Source organism: Melanerpes formicivorus, unplaced genomic scaffold (assembly GCF_026170545.1).
Source record: "Melanerpes formicivorus ecotype bairdi unplaced genomic scaffold, bMelFor1.0.p_v2 SCAF_3, whole genome shotgun sequence".
NCBI classification, from domain to species: Eukaryota; Metazoa; Chordata; class Aves; order Piciformes; family Picidae; genus Melanerpes; species Melanerpes formicivorus.
The window spans coordinates 13,419,230-13,441,994 of NW_027142355.1; the positions used below are offsets into that span (position 1 = coordinate 13,419,230).

The 22,765-nt window shown below is 38.1% G+C and overlaps 1 protein-coding gene and 1 long non-coding RNA gene across 2 annotated transcripts in view; one reads left to right on the forward strand and one right to left on the reverse strand.

The window, feature by feature from the left end:
- The window catches only part of LOC137454304 (uncharacterized), a 109,534-nt gene that overhangs the window by 31,385 nt on the left and 55,384 nt on the right, over positions 1–22,765 (forward strand). The gene's annotated exons all lie outside the window — the stretch shown is intronic.
- PIK3CG (phosphatidylinositol-4,5-bisphosphate 3-kinase catalytic subunit gamma) overlaps positions 1–22,765 on the reverse strand; it is a 30,442-nt gene that overhangs the window by 5,091 nt on the left and 2,586 nt on the right. The window contains exons 2-10 of the mRNA XM_068167004.1: positions 16,620–18,635; positions 14,506–14,571; positions 14,186–14,411; positions 11,179–11,282; positions 10,282–10,428; positions 8,855–8,945; positions 5,123–5,253; positions 4,408–4,519; positions 2,412–2,569 (exon numbers count right to left, since the gene is read on the reverse strand). Of these exons, the coding sequence (XP_068023105.1) occupies positions 2,412–2,569; positions 4,408–4,519; positions 5,123–5,253; positions 8,855–8,945; positions 10,282–10,428; positions 11,179–11,282; positions 14,186–14,411; positions 14,506–14,571; positions 16,620–18,623 (3,039 nt within the window). The 5' untranslated portion in view covers positions 18,624–18,635. The remainder of the gene's footprint in view (positions 1–2,411; positions 2,570–4,407; positions 4,520–5,122; positions 5,254–8,854; positions 8,946–10,281; positions 10,429–11,178; positions 11,283–14,185; positions 14,412–14,505; positions 14,572–16,619; positions 18,636–22,765) is intronic.

Below are 22,765 nucleotides of genomic sequence, written 5' to 3' on the forward strand. Positions count from 1 at the left end.
CTTGAGCTATCATTAAACTGTTGTAAGGATCACAAACAGAAAGGGAAGCAAAATTTAAATGAAGAGCTAATAGAAATGAGCTTGATGGCTAGTTCCAGAAGAGCTGTGGGGCCACTGACAGCTTTAGAAGTTCATGAATAACCAACTATACTCTGCTGCACTGAACTCCAGTCAAAATTATTTGTCAGCTAGCCTCCTCTGACATCTGCCATATAAGCCATGGCTAACACATCTGTATGGACTGTATCCAACAAGTGGCAGAAAAACAAATATTTTTTTAAAAGCAAGTATTTAAAATTATCAGAAACACCAATGCCTGTAAAAAACAAAGTATTCCTCTGAAGTAAAACCCTTTTATATGTAGTTGATGTACAAATTAAACAAAGATGCTCTTAAAAATCAATGAAGGATAAATGCTGAGACTTTTAAAATAATATGAGAATGAGTCAGCAGGCACATTAACTGAATCCCTCAATATTAGGAAACATGATGAAATCAGTCAGCTGAAAAGTGAATCTGTAGTTTTATTTATTTTTGTACTCTGACAATGTAATTCAAATGTGGGTTTTAGAGCAAAATATGGGATGTGTTACTGTTTTGCTGTTAACTTTCTTTTTATTAATCTGTAAGGCAGAAAAGCCTTTTAATGTACTACCTGAACAACAGTTTATAAAGAGTATCTAATACAGCAGAACTGTTGCCTGTGCCTAAATTATCCCGCTTAAAACAACCAGGTCACTACTATGGTCCCACTTCACAAAGATAAAGCACCTTTTATTTGGTTAATGACAGCAACAGAAATTACACTGCCACTATCACAGTATTCCTAAACCATCTGCATTAGAAGGATGGTAGTATTTAGAAATTTGTAGCAGAGCAACAAAATGTGTATTCAGTCAAAATTAATCTGTATGATGAAGGCATAGCTTACTCAAGAGAGACTAAGACCAGACTGAAATCTCCTATTGCTTTAGGTATCTGGGCTGCTGAAGTAAAGGTCAGATTGTCTGTAAATGCTGAATGATGTGTGTGTGTGTGTGTATGAACACATTATCTCACTGCAGACACTAGCAAGTTGCTAGTCTTTCAGTTCTCCATAAGCACATGTTCTCATTTTCAACTAGTTTCTGCTTACAGAACTGAGGTCTTCTTTGAAATGACACACTGTAGAATGGCATCTGCGCCCCACACTTGCACATGACTTACAGCTGCAGCAACAGCATCTCTCATGTACACAGCACTGCTCATAGAGTTCTCTGAGACTATGGGCTCAGCATTTCCCTTCTCATAGCAATATCCAGCCTGCTCTTCAGTCTGTTGAACTACAGGCCCACTTCAAGGCACCTGCACCATGATAAAACTAGTCCTTACGCAAAACAAAGACTCAAAAATTGCACCTGGTTCTTTAGTTATTTTTGGAAGTCTGGGCTCAAGGATGACAATTGCCTCATCATTTGCTGTACAAAGGTATATATTCAAAGGGACACATTCATTATCCAACAAAAAGAATCTTTATTATGTACTCAGGTTAGAAAACCAGACTCCTTAACAGAACAGAGACTGGTTCATCCTCAGGGAATCCAGAACACCTAAGTCAGGATTTTGCTTTGACTTGCACTCTGGAAGAGATTTTTTTTCTTGTGATACTGTAGAAAAGCTGCTTTCTAAATCAGGCACTTATTTAAAGTCCCTAAAGATGAGCATAGGAAAAAACCACATTTATTTCTGCTCAGCAATGCTTTCAGCTGTTTCTTTAAGCATACTAAACAGCATTTTGCTTTCCTTCCTCTTTGCCCAAGTCCTACGCAAGACTGAAACCTCACAACTGTTTCAGAGGAGTTCAGTTTCAAATAGAAGCTACATCAAAATAGAGTTTTAATCCCATTCTTTTATTTCAGAGTCTTAAGTCCATCCACTTCACAAAACCAGAATCTGATGTATCTTAGGGTCACTGCAGATTTCTATTCAGGTGCAGTAGTCAAAGCCCCAGAACACAAGGGCAGAATCAGGAGAGAATACTACTGGCAAAGTCAGCTGAAGAATGCCTTACACCTGGCTCATGCTATGCAGAAAGCTCTGCTTAGTGGTATGAGTCTCCTCTAATTTCACAAGTACTGGAGCCTCTGCAATGTATTTTCAATCAAGACAGGAAACAAAGGAAGGACTGGCTATCTGGTCTGATGCTAACTGAAGCTTTTCAATGTGGTTTTGTGGGTATTTGCATTCTAGTTCCCATAATCCCACAGATAATTTCTGCTTTTAGTTTGGCCTAAAATATCCCAGAATTTTATCATAATTCAGTAAATTTTATTAACATAATACCCAGCAGTGTAGACCTTTGAGAACTAAAGCACTAATGCTCATTTCAGAGGGTAAAAAACAGTTTAATTGATTTGCAGCTAGATATTTACCTGAAATTTATGGAAATGGACACTTGTCTTCTTTCCAGAAGTCCCCATGACAAACAGAAAATCTGGAGTCAGCACAAATGGAACTCTTTCCTTATTAATCCCAAGGAAGCTTTTATAATTGCCAAGAATATGGCCAAAATCAATATGGAAAAGGTTACCTTCATAAAGAGAAGAAGTCACAATTAGGCTCAAATACAATAAACTGTCAAAGATTCTTATTATTGTGTTTATAGTAATTCAAAAATTTCTTTCTTGGGGTATGTATGATCACCTGCTTTCAGAAAAAAAAAACAACCACATCCCTATTTTCTCTTTTAAAAAATAACAATTAAAAAAAAAGTCTGTCCTCTTGGCTAAGTTAATTCTTATTTATCATTGTATCACAGCTTTTCAAAAATCAACCAAGGAAGGTTTGTGCCTCAGATTGCTAACAATCAATTCCCAGTACTCCACTACCTGGAAAAGGCTTGTGGATTATGTTTCAAATACCCTTGGGATTCTGGCACTATCCAGCTTCTTGGTTTGATGTCGTTCACTAGAAAATGCTTCTTCAATACAGACCTCCTATACCAATTTCTAAACCGCTCTGTACTGTGCAGAATAAGTTTACATTGTCACCCTCTGGATAACTTTGAGATTGTAGTAGGGTATTGATTTCTGGAAAAGCCATGAAAACTCCCCTTTTAAGGATCACTACACCTATAGGAGAGAAGAGAGCTTTGCTCTTCAGATTATTACTTTCACTGGCAGCCAAGACATAAGGATAAAAGTGTATGGTTACTTAAAAACACATTTGTAATAGTGATACGCCTATAAAGAAAGGTATATCATCAAATTATGTAAAATGATACTTAACAGTCGTCTGTAGGTGGAACATCCTTAGATGTTTCAGCATTTCAGACAGTTTGAGTCCTCTCTACCTACCAAATCTGATAATTTCTGCAGACCTCTCAGACTGTTGTCCCAGCTTCTGTTGTTTCCATTAAAGACTCTAAGGCTCTGGTCCTGACCGCAACAGAATAACCTTTCCTCCTCTGTCTCCCTTTCTATTGACCTTTCCTTCATTTTATGCCAATGGACACTAACACTACCTCATTATTCTTTATCTTCTTTTCCTCAAGAACATCTGGTAAATCATTTTTACTGTAGTCTTCAGTTAGCTCACTTCTGCTTTCTCTCTAGACTTCAATTAGTAAAACCTTAACAATAATATAATTAATATCAAATAGACAGCCTTCTTACTAAGCCCAAAAGTATTTTCTGTCCCTTTGCATTATGTCAAGACAATTATGAAGCAAGACAATAATGAAACTGGAAGTTAGTTTCTTTGATCAAACAGTTCTCCTCCATATGCACTGTTTGTTCTAGGGTCCTATCTGGGGCTTCCACAGGTGAGTAAAATTAGGAATGAATCAATGTGAAGCTACAGAAAGAATTCCCAAAGTTTGTAATACAAAAAAAAAAAAAAAAAAATTATTTGTTCAGGAGGACTGAAGCCTCAGACCTCAGTAGCAAAACAAATACACTCCATGTAAACTTATCTTCTAGGATTTTCTACAATAAAGTAATTATGTTCCTTGGAAGTGAAATCAGTCCAGTAACATCTGAATTCTGAGAGAGATATGGCTTCACTGATCACTGTCAGAACCACATCCACACTGCAGACATGTGAACAGCTGTCTGCTTTTTTGAAGGTTTTTTGCTTTTAGATCTTAGATCTAGACACTAGAAAGTTTTGCATTCTTTGTGACTTAGTTTTTAACAAACTTGTCTTTAGAAAAGATAGATGATAAATATCTAGAGCCTATGTGAAGGCCAAAAGGAGTGACAATATATTTTAATATCACAAAAGGAACCGAACTTGTAAGCAGTGCCAGCAGAACTGGATAGTGTCTCTTCATTAATTGTTAAAAACATTATTTTAAAATGAAAGATAAATCTAATGAATTATAGACAGTGTCCACTGCTTCTATGAAATTTTGAAAAAATAGCTCACCTGTTTCTGTAATCATAATGTTGTCGTTGTGCCTGTCTCCTATTCCAAGTACAAAGGTTGCCACACAGTATCCAGCACAAGAATAAACAAACCTTTCCACAGCTGCCTGAAACTAAAAGAAAAAAAATTCTTAAGAAATGTTAAATGCTTCAGTGCTAGAAACTAAATTCAGTCATTCTCAAAGTCATGTGCCTTTCTGTTGACATGTATCTTATCAACAGTTAGACAAACTGCTTTATGAAACACTCCACTACACAGTAGAGACTAAGATCACAACTCTGTATTGCAGTCACTGTACTGTGGAAGCAGGCCCTATCCTGTAGCACAAATAAAGTAAGCATACAGTTGTACATGTTTTGTGAGGAAAAAGAAGTTGTCAGCTCTAGTTGGTCAAGGGACCTACCTAAGTAAAGGAGTTGCAAGTACCCAAACCCTCCATTTAAATCCTCTAAACCCACATACCCTTTCAGTGTTCTTAGATGCCCTTTCCATCTGCTCCTCATGTATCAGTTCTAAACACAATTGACAAAGAAGTAATTTCTAGGACATCTTGTTTCTCAGGAGCTCAGCTGCAGGATGCTAAAGGCTGCTTCACAGACACCTGTGGCTGAACACAGGGAATGCTCGTGTAAACACAAACACAACTAAATGGGCTCTGTACTCCACAGTTAGTCAGGTGCATTTGAAAATCCCACTTAAAATTCAAAGAACTCACCTTCTCTTCAATCATGCATTTCTCCTTGAGCCACTGGTTTAGTATTTCATCCTTAAATGCACCAGTATTGCCAACTGTACTCTGTTGAATTTTGGCAATTGTTGTAGCATCTTTCACAATTTCTATCATTCCTAGAGAAAACAAGGAACATGTCAGGAAAAAGTTATTAAATGTATCTCAAACGGTATTAAAAATATGCAAAATTAAATTTAAACCTGTTTTTTAATGACCTGCAGAACTTTGTAAGTTGTCAGTAGAAATTTATTTTACAAGATACAGTGGTTCTTTTTCACTCCCAGCTGAAACCAGCCAGAGCTCATGATGAGGCTGGCATCCTGAACTCCTCCATGAGAATGTAAAATCTTTGAAAATGGAAGGAATCATGTGATGAGAGGGGACTCTCTGTGTAAGGCTTTTCCCAAGGAGAACTACTTCCTATCCTGATCCCCTGCTAAAGCTCACATTCCCAATAGCTTCTCTCCAATTTCAAAAATCTGAGGAGCTGAAGAGAAGCTGCAGTGCTGCAGCAGCCAAGGGATGTGAGTTTTGCCAGAGCTGTGACAGAGCTGGGCCTCCTGCAGTAAATAAAATGTAAGTGTGCATACACACAGCAAGGTTCAGAAATACACAGTGAGGTACAGCAGTGGGATTTCTGGTGGTCCAAAGGTCAGCCCCTAAACTGAACAGATCCTTGTAAAGTCAAATAAGCACATCACAGCAATATAGTGCAGAAACTTAGACTCTATGACATGCAATGAAGGGGACGCTAGAAGGGAAAAAAGAAACACAGGCTGCAACACAACTCTGCACTGTAGCCAAGAGTAGCAGATGCACTCTGCCCCTATACCAGGCATGCTGGTATGGGGGAAACACAGATTTTAGCTGAACTTATTTGGTAACTTGAAATAATGTGTTTTCTTCCTCTGTTTCAAGCTCAACAGCATCTTCTAGGTAAAAGCCTAATTTCACCTCCAGCTCCAAGCAAGCGAGCATGCAAAAATATACAATTTTTCCAAAGTGGTTTAAAGCAGTCTCTGATTCAGTTTCAGTTTGACATTCTCTCTGAAATTATGAATTTCTACCTATTCATAGTCCTATACTTTTGCAATTATTGAATTATGCGCAAATTTTTCAGTAACAGAGTAACAGCTCAGTAATCTCTTCCTGCCCTCCCTTCTGCATGTGGTTGAATTCATGGCTGAATACTGCTTGGAGGTGTTTCTTCTGTCTTGACAGTGGCCTGGATTTGTTTGCAATAAAACTGTTACAGAATTAAGACCTCCAAAACCCACCAACACCACCAAATAAAAAAGCTCTTCATTTTGGTGTGAGCTTGTCAAACTGTTGTTTACTCCTGGGAATGAGCTCCAAATCACATTCCAGCTGTTGAAAAGGCTTCTCCTGCCTGTGCTCACCAATCTCCCTCTACTGGCCAAGAGTTCCTTGGTGCCAGGGTAGAGGAACTGTTGCAGGAGGTATCTTCTGCTTCTCCTTACATTTGAATCTTCTCCCAGCATAGCTATGCTGATTAGCAGTGTGAAAAGCCCCCATATTTTAAATCAGCTGCAAATGGAAATCCTTTATTGACCATTCTGCACTGCACTGCCAAAAGTGTAGTATAAAACCGGTTTTATTCTGCCCAATATTTTAAATGTACCATGGCAAAAAAATTTACCTGCTAGAACAGTATAGCTCTGCTGGCAAATCCTTCTAAATACAGACATGCCTCTCAGTAGGTATGGCTTCTGTAACTGTTATCAAGGATCTCAGTTGGGCTCTGTTCAGTTGAGTGGAAGTGCAGCAGTAAATGCATGCACTATGCCATGTGTCTCTGGGGATCTGCGGTACTAAAGCAGGTGACTCATATTAAGAGCTAGCTTGACTTCTTAAATTTGGCAATGATGCAGCATAATAAGTAGTGATAATTGCCTTGCAGAGTTGGGAACATATGGCCACGTCAAAGGGAGAGAGAACAGGGTTTAATCTTTTAGCAATGATACGCAGAAGAAAAAGTTCCTCCTACAGAGGTTTGTTTGGCAGCAGCAGTGGAGAGGACGAATGTTTCCAAAACTCAAACTGCGCTGAATGCAGATGTCTTCATCAGGCTGAAAAACCTCTACACAAAATGGGATGCCAGCCCCAGGTGTAAGATACTTGGCTATTTCCCTGTGCTCCTTGTAGAATGGCCTACTGTCCTCTTTCTGTCAGTACACAGAAACTGCCTCAAAGTCCATGGAATTATTATGAGGGAGGGAAGAAGCTTGGAAGAAGACCACATATGAATATTGTGAAAGAACATTTGCATGCCACTACTTTTTGGGTTTATTCCAAACAAGCACAAGCTCTACAACAAAGTGTCCCACACTGGGTATTACTAATTTTGGCTGCAGGTATTCTCAGCAAATAGAACAGAAGTGTTTGTGTGATTAGTTATACCCCTACTCCGGTGCTTACATCTCCCCCATGCATGTAAGGCAAATAAACAATTATTTCCTTGAGATAAAAGAATGAGGAGTCAATTAAGAATTCATGAAAGAATAATGAAGTCAAAAGGAAGAAAAAGATTTTATGTAGCAATGGATTTTAGAGAGGAAGTACATTACAGATCTATATTTACAAAATCTTGACTTTACTTGGACTAAATTCCATTATTTTTAAATCCATAAAGCAAATTATATTGCTGAAAAAAAACCCAAACACCTGAAAAAATGGAGAATGTGAGACACATAGGAATGTTTACATTATCATTATCAATCCATGCAGTTATTATCATACTGCAAGCTACATCGACGACAGGAATGAACAAACTTGCTAATTTTTACACATGTTCAAGCTTTAAGTAAATGGCAGAGCTGTACTTGTTTGTTTGTCTCACCAAATCACTGTTTATATCAGCCAAAGCATTTTTTTCAGCACAACTGCTTCTTTTATGCATGGCCAATTTTTCTACATTGAGGAGTCTTTCCACCAGCCAGTCATTCAAAAACTGCTCAGCAAAATTGGCTCTACAGTTAGTTCTGTGTTATCTGGATATTAGGAAACTGTGCAATATGGTTGTGCTAGGCTACATAATATATGCAAATCCAACAACAAAGAGACAGTTTGGAGCCATCAGGACATATAAATTATACATCAGTTTGGCATTTCTGGATTTAGTTGTACTCTTCCAGAGCTGATCAGGTTGCTCTGCACAACATCACACAGTTCTCCAGCAGCTTTGTAAATAACTACTTGATTTCTCCAACTGTGAATTGTGGAAAATAGATCATCTGTGCTGCAGGAACTAATGCCCACTGAGAAATACTGCCTGAGCGTTGTGTTGAGTAATGCTGCTGCTACTATGTAGTACAGGGCATGAAGCTCTAGGTCAGAAAAAAAACCAAACATAACTGGTTTGCTATTTTAACTCATTATTTTATTCTTACCCACACATTAAGACACATATTTAAGAAGTCCACTCACTTTCACCGCATTTTTTATCAAATATTATTATTAAAGAGAAACTTGCAGCAGAACTCTAGCAGTTGGACTTGCACAGGAATCAGACAGTTAACCTGGCACAGCGATGGAAGGATACCCATCAGAGGGCAGAAACCATTGCTAAGATGCAACTGAGGGTTGCTGACAGGAAGTGTAATGACCTCACAGTGCATACTAGGAAACCCCTCCCATATGCAACTTCTGTCACTATGGTATTTTGAATGTCTCATCATAGCAAGCGTGATGACATACCTATTTTGTTCCCTGTAGAAATACAACCGTATGGTAACAAACAGAGGTCCAAGGATTCTGCTTCCCAAATGGATTCCATAATTCGAAGAATCTAGTAAAACCAAAGTTATATACTACGTTATTTCAGATTATTTGGACATTACTTATTATTCATACAACCAATAGTCATACTACCCAGAATTCTGAGATAGGGGTAATGTTACTTAGCTATTTTACAGATTAAGAGGTAAATACAAGAAGTGTGAAGCCATTCAAGATTATCAGTTACAGAAGCAGGGTTTCCTCATCTGTCCTGTGCCCAGGCAATCTCTACTGCTTTATAAAATATTAATAAATATATTGTATGATTTCTACATGAACTGAGATTGAATGAATTAACAAGTATGTCAATTTTCCTCCATAAATATCCCCCCAAAGTGCCAACAAAACAATTTGCCAGAACAATAATTGAAATATTACTGGAGCAATGCTACCTACCACTTTCATTTTCATTTGTAACTTTACCTAATGCACAAATAAACTATAAAAATGCCTAATCAGAAAAACAGACCATCTTGTACTAAATAACACTCCTCTAGAACACAAAAATGTGAAGTATGTACGGCATATAGCAGGAGAAACCAGGGTTACAATATGTACTGTGTCTGACTGGGGATGTAAGTTAATTTTCTTCAGAGCAGGTGGTACAGTGGTTTAGGCTGGTGACCAAAGCAATGTTGGTAACACACTGATGTTCCACCTATGCTGAACAGTGTTTGCAGAGTGTCAAGGTGGCCTCTGTTTCTCACTCTGCCCCACTGTGAGTGGTGTGGGAGTGCTCAAGAAGCTGGGAGGGATCACAAGCAGGCAGATGACCTGAATCAGCTGAAGAAATAATCTACAGTCTATGCTGAGTAACATCAGCAGCAAAACAGAGAGGAAGAGGGTTAGGTAGGTTAACCATCTTTTGCACAGGAACTGTCTGGGCATTGGTCTACCCATGGGATGTGGTGAGTGACTGCCCTTGCATTACTTGCTTTGTTTTCTTTCTCTCTTCTTCTACTTCTCCTTTGCTTATTAAGCATTTTTTTATCTTAACCCACAATTTTTTTCCTTTTCCTTTTTCCCCATCCCACCAGCTTTAAACCACAACATGGTAATATAAAAAGAAGCAATACAAGAAAGAAGATGCAGTTTTTATGTCAGCCTTGCCTTACACAGTTTAAAAAATGAAAGATGACCCCCTGGGCAGCCTGTTGTATTTGGAGGTGTCCCTGCTCACTGCAGCAGGGGTTGGACAGGATGACCTTTGAGGGTCCCCTCCAACCTGATGCAATATCTGAATCTGTGAATTTTATATGGAAACTAAAGATAAGGTATGAATACTTCTAGTAAATAAAGTAAAAATATTTTAAAGTATTTTAAAATACTCATGTTAGCTATCATACCTGTAAAATGAGCATGTCCTGACGGAGGTCATCTCCATGTTTGAAGATTATGCCTATGGTTTCATTTGACAGAGCTGTTGGATCTGCACATTTAAACTCAAGCCAGAGGGGCTTCTTCTTAGATGCCATTACTTTACATTTTTCGATCTGTGAAAGACACATTTTGCTAGCCATCAACACAGCATCAACATGCAACATCAACACAACTTAACTTTTTACATATGAGCTATTGAATAGTTTACCAACTTTCAATTAGTTACACCACAAGAAACACACTGAATGCACATGGAAGGAATGGTATTCACTTGCCACAAAAACCTTCACTGAACCTTCACAACCTTTGACACTATCCATGATAAAGGCAAAACCATGTCTTGACTCCTTGAAACTGTACGTAGTTTGTAAATCTGCTTTAGACTGAAAACTCCCCACATTTTAAACTAGAAAACAAGACAAAACTGGCAAACAACAGACCTTCACAACCGCACTTTAACTGATGCTCTGCAAAACCAGATTATAATCATTGTCCAGTGCTATTTATCACATCACCTACCCCCGTGACTTCAGCAATATTTCCTAATATCTGCCTAAACCTCCCCTAGCGCAGCTTGAAACCATTTCATCTAGTCCTGTTGCTTGACTGAGGAGAAGAGGCAATTAATAATTAAGATTTTATGGGTTGCTGCAGGTTTTTAGTTCTTGGTCACACATCATTATATCTAAAAATAGTGCTGATTGCTTTGGAAACAAAAACTTACTGAATGCATGAAGTGCCATCATATTCACAGTGAAATAAGACCTTCAGACATATTAGTAAAAATTGTTAACAAATGGCACATATTTTCAAACAGAAGATTTTATTCAAAAAGGATTTGTAGAAACTCAGAAGATACTTACCACTAGGGCTCCCGCTCTTAGCCCAGGATCATATGGAACTCTAAAACTTTCTGGGAGTTTGCTGCTCTGCAGTTTTTCAAGCTTTTGTCTCAGCTGTGCAATAACTGCAATTACAAGTGAAAAACCACAATGAAACCAAGAGTTGGAAGGTAAAAAACAAAAACAAGTTATGGGTAATCAAACTTGTGAAGCTAAAATCCTTCTCCATTTAGCTACTTTTTAAATTGCTTTCCTGAGGGATCTCCTGATTTGAGGAATGGAGATAAATTCTTTAATTTGCTCTATTAATGATCAGGGCTGTTTCAGATAGCTAAAATCTTCAAGCACCTCACAAGTCATGTGCTATCCACACAATGTTAGAAGCACTGTGGTGCGCTTGGTGTTCTGAAGACTTAAGAGGATACATTGAAACGTCACATGTCACCTTTCATTTAAGAACAAAACACAGCACAACATAACATACCAAAAATTAGTTTGCTCTTATAACTGCCAGGGAAACATTGAACTATCTACCCAGAGGAGCAGGAATTTAAAAGCACCTCACATTTTCCAGTATTATTTTGACCTACCTCATTGGGGTCATGAAACAGCTTTCTAAAATGTAACTATTGATTCCCTAGACAAATCTAACTTGATCTCAGTAAATCTCCTTGTTGTAATGTAATGTAATTGGAAAACTGTATGCCAATCAATTGAAGCTAGTTAAGATTAGGAATTAAATTATTTTAACATACAAGTTAAGGCACTTGCTAAAACAATTCCAAGTTTATCTGGCTTAAGGAAAAAAAATGCAATCCATTTTAAGAGAAGAAACAGATGCATTTTGGGGAGATAAATCCCTAACAGAGTGGTGATGAAAGCAGATGAACCTATGCAATTTTTTATGTATGTGTATATATATAGACACACACACACATACTACATACTAGTACGATCTTAAGAATTTATTATTACTATTACATTCAAATATAAGCAAAGAGATTAGAATCATAGAATGGTATGGGTTGGAAGGGACCTCTGGAGCTCATCTAGCTCAATGATACCATTAAAGCAGGTTTGCCCAGATCAAGCTGCAAAGGAAACACATCCAGGTGAGTTTTAAAAGTCTCCAAAGGAGACTCCACAACCTCTCTGGGCAGCCTGCTCCAGTGCTCCATCACACCCAAAGCAAAGAATTTTCTCCTTTAAGTTCAAGTATAACTTCCTGTGTTCTAGTTTGCACTCATTGCCCCTCATAATTGGGCACCACTGAGAAGAGCCCAGACCCATCCTCATGATCTCCAAGCCTTAGATATTTATACGCTTTATAAGGTCTCCTTTCAGTTTTCCAGATTCCAGGTCTCTCAGCCTCTACTTGTAAAAGGGATGATTGCATGAAAAATCAAAGAAACAGTTTGATGACATGACTGCTACTGGACCATACAGGAAGGCAGGGATTCTTTTTCAAGTCCACAAATAATGGAGGAAGAAAATGATGCACAAGAAGTACATGAGGCTGCATAACAGAATTAAATTAAACAGTCTGAAACATTTGAACATAAAACATAAAACACTATAGACATTAGAAATTACTGGGGAAAAAGCCAATAAGCTAAAGAAGAAATTTTAGAATATTGTTTTTTTATAAGGTAGGAAGTGAAAGGTGCCTGTAGGAAAAATCATATCCTTAATAATCTCAGAATTAATTAAATTAGATATAGCATTACTAGGGCATTTCACAGTTTCAGGAAGCCTTATTCAGTGAAAATGTCAATTATATAAGTAATTTTTCAGTGTTCTGCTGTACACTACATACAAAGATTCTTTAACTTCAAAACCTGGTGGGTGGTAATGTGATTGCTTTCTCTTGAAACTTTTCTTCTCTGCCCACACATCCTTCAAAGATAATGTATTATGGAAACCACTGCTGTTACAGGCATGTACATCTGCAAGGCTGTTAAGTTTCTTTCCAAGACATGGGATTCTGACCAACTATATTTAGCTTACAGAGCATTTTAAAATAAATCTGAGAAAGTTGTTTAGAAATACTGTTTTTTATGGGGATTCAGCAAGTCCACTAAGTCAAGCTATATGGTAATGTAATTGATATTACATCATATACTGAAGAACAAATGCGTATTTCCTTCAAATGTCTTGTAAAACACCACCACACCTGCTTCTGCATAACCAGAGTGGAAAGGCTTCCTGAAACTAAGCACTTCCTATCCAGAAATACCAAGCTAAACCTGCAGGAATAGGTGGTCTCTCTACAGCTTTTAGAATTTGAGTATTGTCATACGTGTTCTCATGCTTACTCCCAACACCAGGTAACATGAATGATGACAAACAAGCTTTTGAGGAAGTTAGGGAAAATAAAGGCAGGCAAAACCCAGAGGCAAACAGGCACTGCCTAACTCTACTGTGGCATCTAAAGCAATGCTTACAAGAACTAGAAATAACAATACCACATCTGTGTCTCACAGGACTCCTATTCAGCACATCACAATGACTCAAAGATGTGCTCTGTATATTCACTGCAGATTGACCAGCTACTTCCATGGCATAGGACTCCTCCCTCATCTTTCTGCCAAGTCCTTTAGTGACAGCTTAGAGTAAGGCCATGGTCCTTGGAAAGGGATACTTTTTCCATGTTTATTTCCAGTTAATATTTGTGTTCTGGGTTTTCTTTCTTCTGCACTGGAATTCAGCTAAGGGTTAGGTACAAGAACATAGCTGTTTCTCAGCTGCAAGGCGCGAGGTTCAAGAAGATAAGCCAAAGCATGGGAAAGTACTGGATATCTATAACACTGATATTCTTCCCTTCTTATGGTGGAATGACTAACAAATATATTATTGGTTCAATCACTATTAACTAACACTGGCATTTTAAAACAAGTAACAATAATGGCCTTTGATAGTAATTTATCCATTCATTCATTTTCCAAATAATCAACACAATCTGCTGCCCAGATATTCACACTCAAAGAGAAATCAAAAATATGACAAAGAAATGCCTGTGAGCACATACCTTGACAAGTGACATCATACTTCTCTGCAGAAACTGATTTTATCTCCATTGTGACTTTATGCAGCAATTCAATTACTTGAACCTGCTTCATGAAATCATGTAGCATTGCTTTTCCACAGCCCCTAAGATAGGCTTCTAGGATGACTGCAAACCTCTGCTGGTAATGCATGGACTGGGCAATTTCACTTCTTAAGAACCAAAACAAGAAGTGACCAATTCTTTTGTTCTAGGGATAAAGAAAAATACTGTAATTTCTTGACAAGGGGTTTTAATAATACCAGTAATTTTAGCATAAGTTTGCTTTATTGTGAAGCACTTACTCTCAAACCACGTTTTAGCAGAAATCTGGCTAATGCACTGTCATGATAAGGCTCGAATTTCACAGCCTGAGTAATGAAAACAGAGAAGACATATTAGTAACAGATTTAAGATGCCATTGCGCTTATACTTCACCAATTGCATCCAGAGAACACACTGCTGCAGGAGTAGAAAATGTATAAAAGTCTTTCAAGCAAACTCATATATTAATGGAATACAATTAAGAGGAATATTTCACCAGAGCTTTTTATTTTTTTAAATGACTGTGTGAGCACAGAAGCATTTATTCTCAGCCAACAGCCCCTCCTCTCCACCAAAGCCCACAGATATTTTCAAGATACTGCCAAAAAAAGAATGGAAAGAAAAAGTTAATATTTTTTTCTGAAGTGTCACAATTGGAATTTTTTTGCTGTTTTTCTCTCCCCCATTCCAACAACCAAGTGAATTTGCCTACCAGAAAGCAATCATGCCTCCAGATAGTGTGCTGTGCCATGGAACTTGTCCATTTCAAATGTGGTTTTAGTCCCAGAAAGTTCTTCACCAGTTAAGGGGCAATTCAATGTATAGGAGGTTTGTATTAAGATTAATGGTGGGAAAAGGTATACATGTATACAAGAGATGATTTTATGCTATAATTTTATGCTACAGCAATTTAATTTACTGTTACAGAGATTTATTCTTTTTAAAACTCTCCAGATTTGTACTTCCTGGAAAGAAATCATTTCAAAAACAAATGGGAAAAAAAATCCCAGTATTTCCCCCATTCTCTCAGACACTTTGATATCAACCAATCACCATCCCAAATTCCTAATTTGGATACAAGAGTGCATAAAATTGCTGAGCTACGTGTAGACAGCAAAAGCTCACAAGCCAAGCGTATACATAGCAACAGCTATGTGGGAGGCCCAATGAGGCAACTGCAGCGATTCCTTTGGTTAATGTAGAAGTGCATAAATTCTGCCTGGGGAGCCTAATCTTCAGGCAAGCAAAGACAAGGCTAAAAAGGCTTTGTTTAAAGCACTACTGATGCACAGCAACATTTGAAATACTATACTTTCCTGGGAACCTGGGCTCTCTCTGAACCTGGAGTGATTAAAAGCCCCATCACAGTTTCTCCTGCTGCAGCATTTCCTTTAGAACAATATGAAAAATTTGAATGCCAATTTTGTCCTCTAAGTCTTTGAAAAAATTATTTCCTGCTCTGCAGGGCAACAGTCTTCATGCATGAAGCAGAGCCCTGCAAGGTGTGGGAAAGCAGCTGGGTCTCCTCACTTCAGGGCATGTGCTCACCAGGAAGAACTGCAGGGAAGAGCCATTCCATCAGCCATCAGATGTGACTTTACCTTAGACAGGCTGCCCGGCTCCAGCACCATGATGCAAAGAAGCAAACCAACCAATTTTCTTGCATAACTGACACAACCTTCCCAACACTTTGTTTAGCAGATCCACACACAAAGCACTTTAAACTGATATAGCAGTGGTTTACTGCAATTAAAACTACAGTCTTTTGCCAAAACTCCTAGAATTATTTAATCTTATTATGGAGTCCTAGCAACCCTTTATTTACTTCTTAAAACTTTCTGGAAGCTTCTAGAAAAATTTGGTCCCCTTAATAGTACAAGATTGAAGTCATCGCAACAAACTATGCAGTTATGGTTATTCTTAGCCTAAAACCCAATGCTGGATTTTTTGTCAGGCCTTGCCTGCATCAGTATCTGTCTTTACTTTCTGCCTGTCTACACTTTCTGTCTGTCTACAATCTTTCAAAAATATTGCTAAAGCCAGTCAACCATTCTGCAGGGCTGTGTGATTCAGACATGAACAGGATTAGTGACAGCACAGTTATGATTTGTCCCCATCACAGCTATGCTACTGTTGACAATTTCTAGAGTGCAAGAAACCAATTTTAAGACACAAGGCAACAGTAACATGAAAATAACAACACAGGCAATAGATGAATGTAGAAAGTGTGGTTTGGGTTTATTTGGTTACTACCACTGCTTTGACTAAACGCTGACGACTTCAAAACTAGAGCTTGCTAACTAGACCTACTAAGATGAGAATGATGGGGTAATGCAAATATTTCTGGAAGTTGAAGAATGCAAATACACCTTACCTGCACAAGCTGTAAAAGATAATGAAGAACATCATCATCTTCTAAACTTTCCAGTTTTTGAACTGCCATTGCTCTGACATTTTCATCTGAAAAGTTACAGTCCAGAAGTTGCATTGTGAGTCCAACATCTAAAGTGCTTTGATCCCAAACTTCCTTTTTAGCTAGCAACTGGTATGTTTTGGAGACTACTTCTTGCTGTCCCCATTTCACAGAGCTAAGCAGCTTAGGATATGCCTTGGGGTGCTTTATGCTTTCATATCTAAAGTGCCACAACAGTTCTTTGTCTTCAGGAGAAAGTGGATTAAGTGGGTCAGTTGTTATGATCTCTTCAAGTTGCTTGCGAAGCTGGTTGGGCATTTCCGCTCGTGTCCTCTCCCCTTGAGAGTCTGATGTTATTCTGTGCTTGGGCAAGGCAACTGGGTGACAATATTTGTCCAGCACAATGGAGATAGCCATGGAGTTTTCTTTATCTGGGTTAGTTGCTGATGTGAGTTTGTCTGCATTGATACTTCCTTGTTCTTCCCCCTTGCCTGGAATTTTCCACATATGGAGCACATACTCCCCACTTCGTAGCAGGAAGCGGTGATCTATCAACAAAATATTTACATAATAAAGAAGCTGAGTTTTGCATTTTGAATCAGAGTTGGGAGATTCATGTGACTGAAGATTTGTCTTTGTGGACAGTCCCTGTGCTTTACCACAATATATTTGAAGATTGAGGAGTGCTCCTTTAGGCAAATCCTTTATTTTGATATCAAACTCCAACCAAATGTTCCACACAACCTCCTCAGTAAAAGGCTTTGATGAAGTCCTCCTCTGCGACAGAAGCTGTTGCCCGTGTTGAATGTTAGCCTCCACAAACACGGTGAGATCAGTATTTCTTGGTAGAACTGGGATATCAATACCAATTATTTTCACCCTAAATTTCCTATTACAATCCCACAAAGAGATAGTGAAGACTCTCTCATGATCTTTTCCATCTATTGTCAATTGTTCATGATACCCAGTAACTCCTGTACAGTCATCCACCAAGGGCCACTCTTCCTTCTGAACCTCATCTTCATTTGGGTCAGGGGGATTGTCTAAGACAAGGTGGATTTCTTCTCCATTCTTAAGGCATTGTCTTATCCACTGAAAATCTTTGATTCGTGTTTCTCCAGTAATGTATTCATCTCTGCCACAAATCCTGAGAACAAAATCCATTTCACTGTGATCTTCAGGAATGTCCATCAAAGACTTCTTCTTTGCCATTTTTGTGAAAAAGCTCTGGAGAATCATATCTGGAGTGTCATCTATCGACACTTTAATTTTTTGGCTAGTTGTTCCCCTATGTATGATTATGAAAATGTTATTATTAGTGATTTTTTTAAACAAATATTCCGGGAGTGGTTTAGATGTAGTCCATGGATGCATAGCATACAATTTAGGATCTCTACAGGCTACCTCTATCATTCGTGGAGTGACTAATCTGCGACGGGTAAATTCTAGCTCATCATCATGCACATTGCTTACATCAGTGACATCATAGCCAATTAAATCATTAAGTTGCTGCTGAAATTCCTGAACTTCTTCTGATGGTTTTTGTTTCTGGACAACATAGATCTTGCCTACCTTTTTCTGTAACACTTTCCAGTATAGTATGCAGTCCAATGTCTGTAACAATTGATGTTTATCATAAATTTCATACCACTGTCCTTTCTTCTGATACTGCAGAATAAATTGATCTGGGGTGAATGCATGGTAGAAGTCTGTGGCTTGACTCATCTCTATTGCACGCATCCAAACCTGTGCTTTCATTTGCTCAACTGTACAGTTGCCAGCTATTTCGAGTAATATAATTTCTGGTACTTTAGTATGTTTATTGCTTGTAGGTAAAATGAACTCGATGGATATCAGTTCCATTGATGATAAATTACTTGATGTACAATGAGGTTTCATTCTTCTTCTCCTTCGTTTGTTTTCCTCTCTCATAACAACAGGCTGTTCATAATCCCCCAACTCCATGCCAGAAGAAATCTAGAAAAACATACATATATTTGATTACTTTCTCATTTACATTTTTTGTTACTCTTATTTTTTAACTCTATTAGAATCTAAGGCCAGTCAAAATCCTGATAAGTACACACATTTCAAATTTCCCTTTCCATTAATATCTGGTCATAAATACTTGCTAGAACGTGTCCAGAGAAGGGCAACAAAGCTGGTGAGGAGCTTGGAGCACAAGCCCTATGAGGAGAGGCTGAGTGAGCTGGGGTTGCTTAGCCTGGAGAAGAGGAGGCTCAGGGGAGACCTTCTTGCTCTCTACAACTACCCGAAGGGAGGTTGTAGTCAGGTGGGGGTCTCTTCTCCCAGGCAACCAGCACCAGAATGAGAGGACGCAGTCTCAAGATGCGCCAGAGGAGGTTTAGACTGGATGTTAGAAAGAAATTCTTCATAGAGAGAGTCATTGTCCTTTGGAATGTGCTACCTAGGGAGGTGGTGGAGTCACCATCACTGGAGGTGTTTAGAAAGAGACTTGATGGGGTGTTTGGTGCCATGGTTTAGTTGATTAGATAGTGTTGGATGATAGGTTGGACTTGGATGATCTCGAAGGTCTCTTCCAACCTGGTCTATTCTATTCTATTCTATTCTATTCTATTCTATTCTAACTACCTCACACATAATCAAGTAAAATAAAACCCAAATATAGAAATACAACAACAAACAAAAAACAAACAAAAAACACACACTAAAACAACATAAAAATCCCCAAACAAACAAACCCCCAACACAACACCCAATGATTAAACAATTAAGAGTTTTATCCCCAGATTTCACTGAGGATAAGCAGTCTGACTATACTGATTTGTTCATGATGTTATTTGATTTAGCACTGTTTTTTTTCCTGCCTCACCTGTTCTGGTGCTGTTGACATTAACAGAAGTGGATTCTCATAGAAATCAAAAGACAAGGTAGAGTATGAGCAGAAGCAATCCTACTAAACTCCAGGAATGATACAAAGTAACAAGCAATTAATTTGCAGTGTTGAGCCTATTTCCATTTTCCTCTGCCTCTCTTTTTAGTGACAAGGAATAAGAACTAACCCCACCCCCCCCAAAGTCCTCAGGATTCAAAAGTCAGGGGCTACTTCTGAAGACAGATATTTCATGTGCACCTAAATTAAAGGCTAGTATCCTTCAATGTGCTTCTTTTAAATAAATCAATTCACCAGACTGAAAACATCCATCCTTTTTTAAAATAGACACTTCCAGTATCACCTACTCATTTGTTACAGAGAAAAATTCTAAGCTGATGTTGATGTATTACTCTAGACATCAACACACTCCTAAAGCACCTGTAAAACACCTCTGAACCTTATCAGTTTTTAGTAAACAAAAAAAAAAAAAAAATTGTTGCTCACAGCTGACTTCCACTGAATAATACTGAAGTGAAAATTATTCACTGAGAGCTTGAAGAGGAAGGCAGTGCTGACTGAGCGTGCTCACACAAGCTAAGTTGCATCAACATACTGAACATCTTCTCCAGACAACACATTTTACACAAAAAATCTTTCTCTAACTGCTGGAAAAAACAAAACCAATGCAAGAATGCCTTAGCAGATAACAAAACAAGAAGACAGAAATATAAAAGGTTACACTGAAACAACATAGCATGTTAACCAAAATTATTGTTTCAAGTTCCATAAAGCAACAACTATGGACACACCACACCACCCCTATAACTGACAAAGCACAGAGGAATATTACCTGCTGATAAAACAAAGGCTGAAACGCTGAAGATGATTCATTTGTTTAATTTCTGAGGTTTCTAATTTTTTAAGGAAGATCATTCACATTAAAAAATCCTTTGTTTAAGCTGTTCTGCTTTTCTTGCTTGCCCTTATATCCAGATGCAAAGGAAGTGCTGCGTTTAACAGGAAGGAAGTTTGAACCAAGTTGATTCTACATATGATTGCTCATTTTAAAAAAAGTCAGTATGCTTTTCCTGTTACAACAGTAGACATACACTAACTGCACGCCAATTTAACACAGAGGCATAAAGGACTTGCATTTTAAAACACAGATATTCTGGTTATTCTAACTACTGTATAAAATTCAACTAAATCTAAAAAGTTTCTTTATTTTCATGGTGATAGCCCTCTGAGGACTCCCATCTTAAATTCATTAGTGCTTTTTAAGATGGATCTGCCAAGGATCTTCTATAATAACCTTAGCAATAGAACTGAAATCTTCCTCCTATTACTTTTAATTTGTCCATTTATGGTTACAAACACACTATGAAATCCGCTAGAAACGATGACTTAAGATTTGGGAGGAATTTAAATCATAGACTTTCAACCCTAGTTCTTGTGGTTAACTACAACCTGAAGAACAGTTCTTTTACTAATGTAAAATCTCCATGGGAAAAGATTTAGGAAAACATACACAAATCAGAAAGAAAAGGCAGGGGAAAACAAATCTAATTTCATCTTTTTCTTTTCTTTATGACTTTTCCAGTGAAATACTGACCATCTTGAAGAGCAATAAGCAGTACACATCTCAGAAAAATTATGACTCTTGAGAAGGAGAAAAAAAATATGAAACAACTGAAAGTTCTTTTAGCAACAGTGGAGTGGTGGGGTCTTATACAAATTTCCTATCATAAGATACCTTCCTTATTAAAAGGGGGTTTGGAAACTCTCTCTGTACTGGCAAAAAAAAAAATCTGCTCTTACCCGCCTCCAATGTGCCATTCACAAACTCAAAACTCAACACTTCGCCAAGCAAAAAAGCCCACAACCCTCCTCTGTAGATATAGTTCTTCTTTCTCAGAGCACCATTTTGCTTAGCAGCTAAAACTGATTTCTATTACAGTTGTTTTTTCTCCAGAAGTGAGTTTGGCAAAAGCACATCCTGTCCCAGGTCTCTCTATCTTTCTGAGATAGTATTTGAAAATTCTGAAGAAAGTGAAATTGCCCTGAATATTTTGTCACTGTCACAAATCTACCTTGGCCAACATATCTCCAACACTCAGCCCTTTGTGCACGGGCAGACTGTCAACATTAATCCACCACAGTCTCTGCAGGATCTCAGCACTGCACACCACTTCCTCTCCTCTCTGCTGAAAGAGCACTCGAGTGCTGGAAAACCCGAGCACCTGCAACCTCAACCACAACCCAGCAGTACCCAAAATTATGGACAAGAAGAAAGCAGACAGATTCATGTAAAAAGACAAAACAGCTGGAGGTGTAGAAAAAGGAGCAATGCTGAAGGAGAAAAGTCTGTTTTGCAAAACTTGTATTTTGAAATTCCCCGTCTTTGGAGCGCTTGACTTTGCAGTGCTTTTGCACAGTCTGTATTCTAAGTATAATTTCTAAAATGTGTAATACAAACACATATTTTTCTTCATTTAAACACAATCAGCTCACAGTGTGTGTGTGTGTGGGTTTTCTCATTGCAACAGTCTTTTTTAACAATCCCTTGTTCTAAAAGTTGTCATGCTGACCACGTTAAGTAAACTTGAACTGGGGTTTTGATAGACCTAAGAATTCATGCCAATTTAAAATGTCCTCATCTCACTGACATTTGATATTCACTTCCGGATTAATTTTTCAAACACATGTACACACTAATATTCCATCTCCTAAGCTATTCTGGCACTACTCCATTGATCAAGATAATGAAAAGCAGTCTCTCTGTCTCGTGCAGCAGAGACTACTTTGTACACTGTTCAGTTAATGTAACTGTTTGACACATTCACCCACTTAAAAGGATTTGTAGAGTAATGTTGTGAAAGGTTTAAGCATTCCCCCACAAACTGCATCAGATACAATGCAAAAGGTGTGACAGCTCTGTCACAGCCCAGACAAAGCTGTGTCTTCTCCCACATTCGTTTGAGCTGTGACCTTCCATGTCTAGTACAGTCCAATCCAACCCAGATACGCAACTCCATCTTCAGTTCAGCTCTGACCCCTTTTCATCAGCTTCAGGAGACAATTCTTGGAGTGATGACTGTCTCTAATCTGTCTCTGCATAACAGACACAAAAGTGTCCCTATTCTTAGAGTGACACCAAATTGTGTCTATTTCCTGATAATTCTTGTGCAGGCATGGCAAAACCTTATTTCCTCAGGCATATACATCAGAAAATTTGGATATTTATAATTGA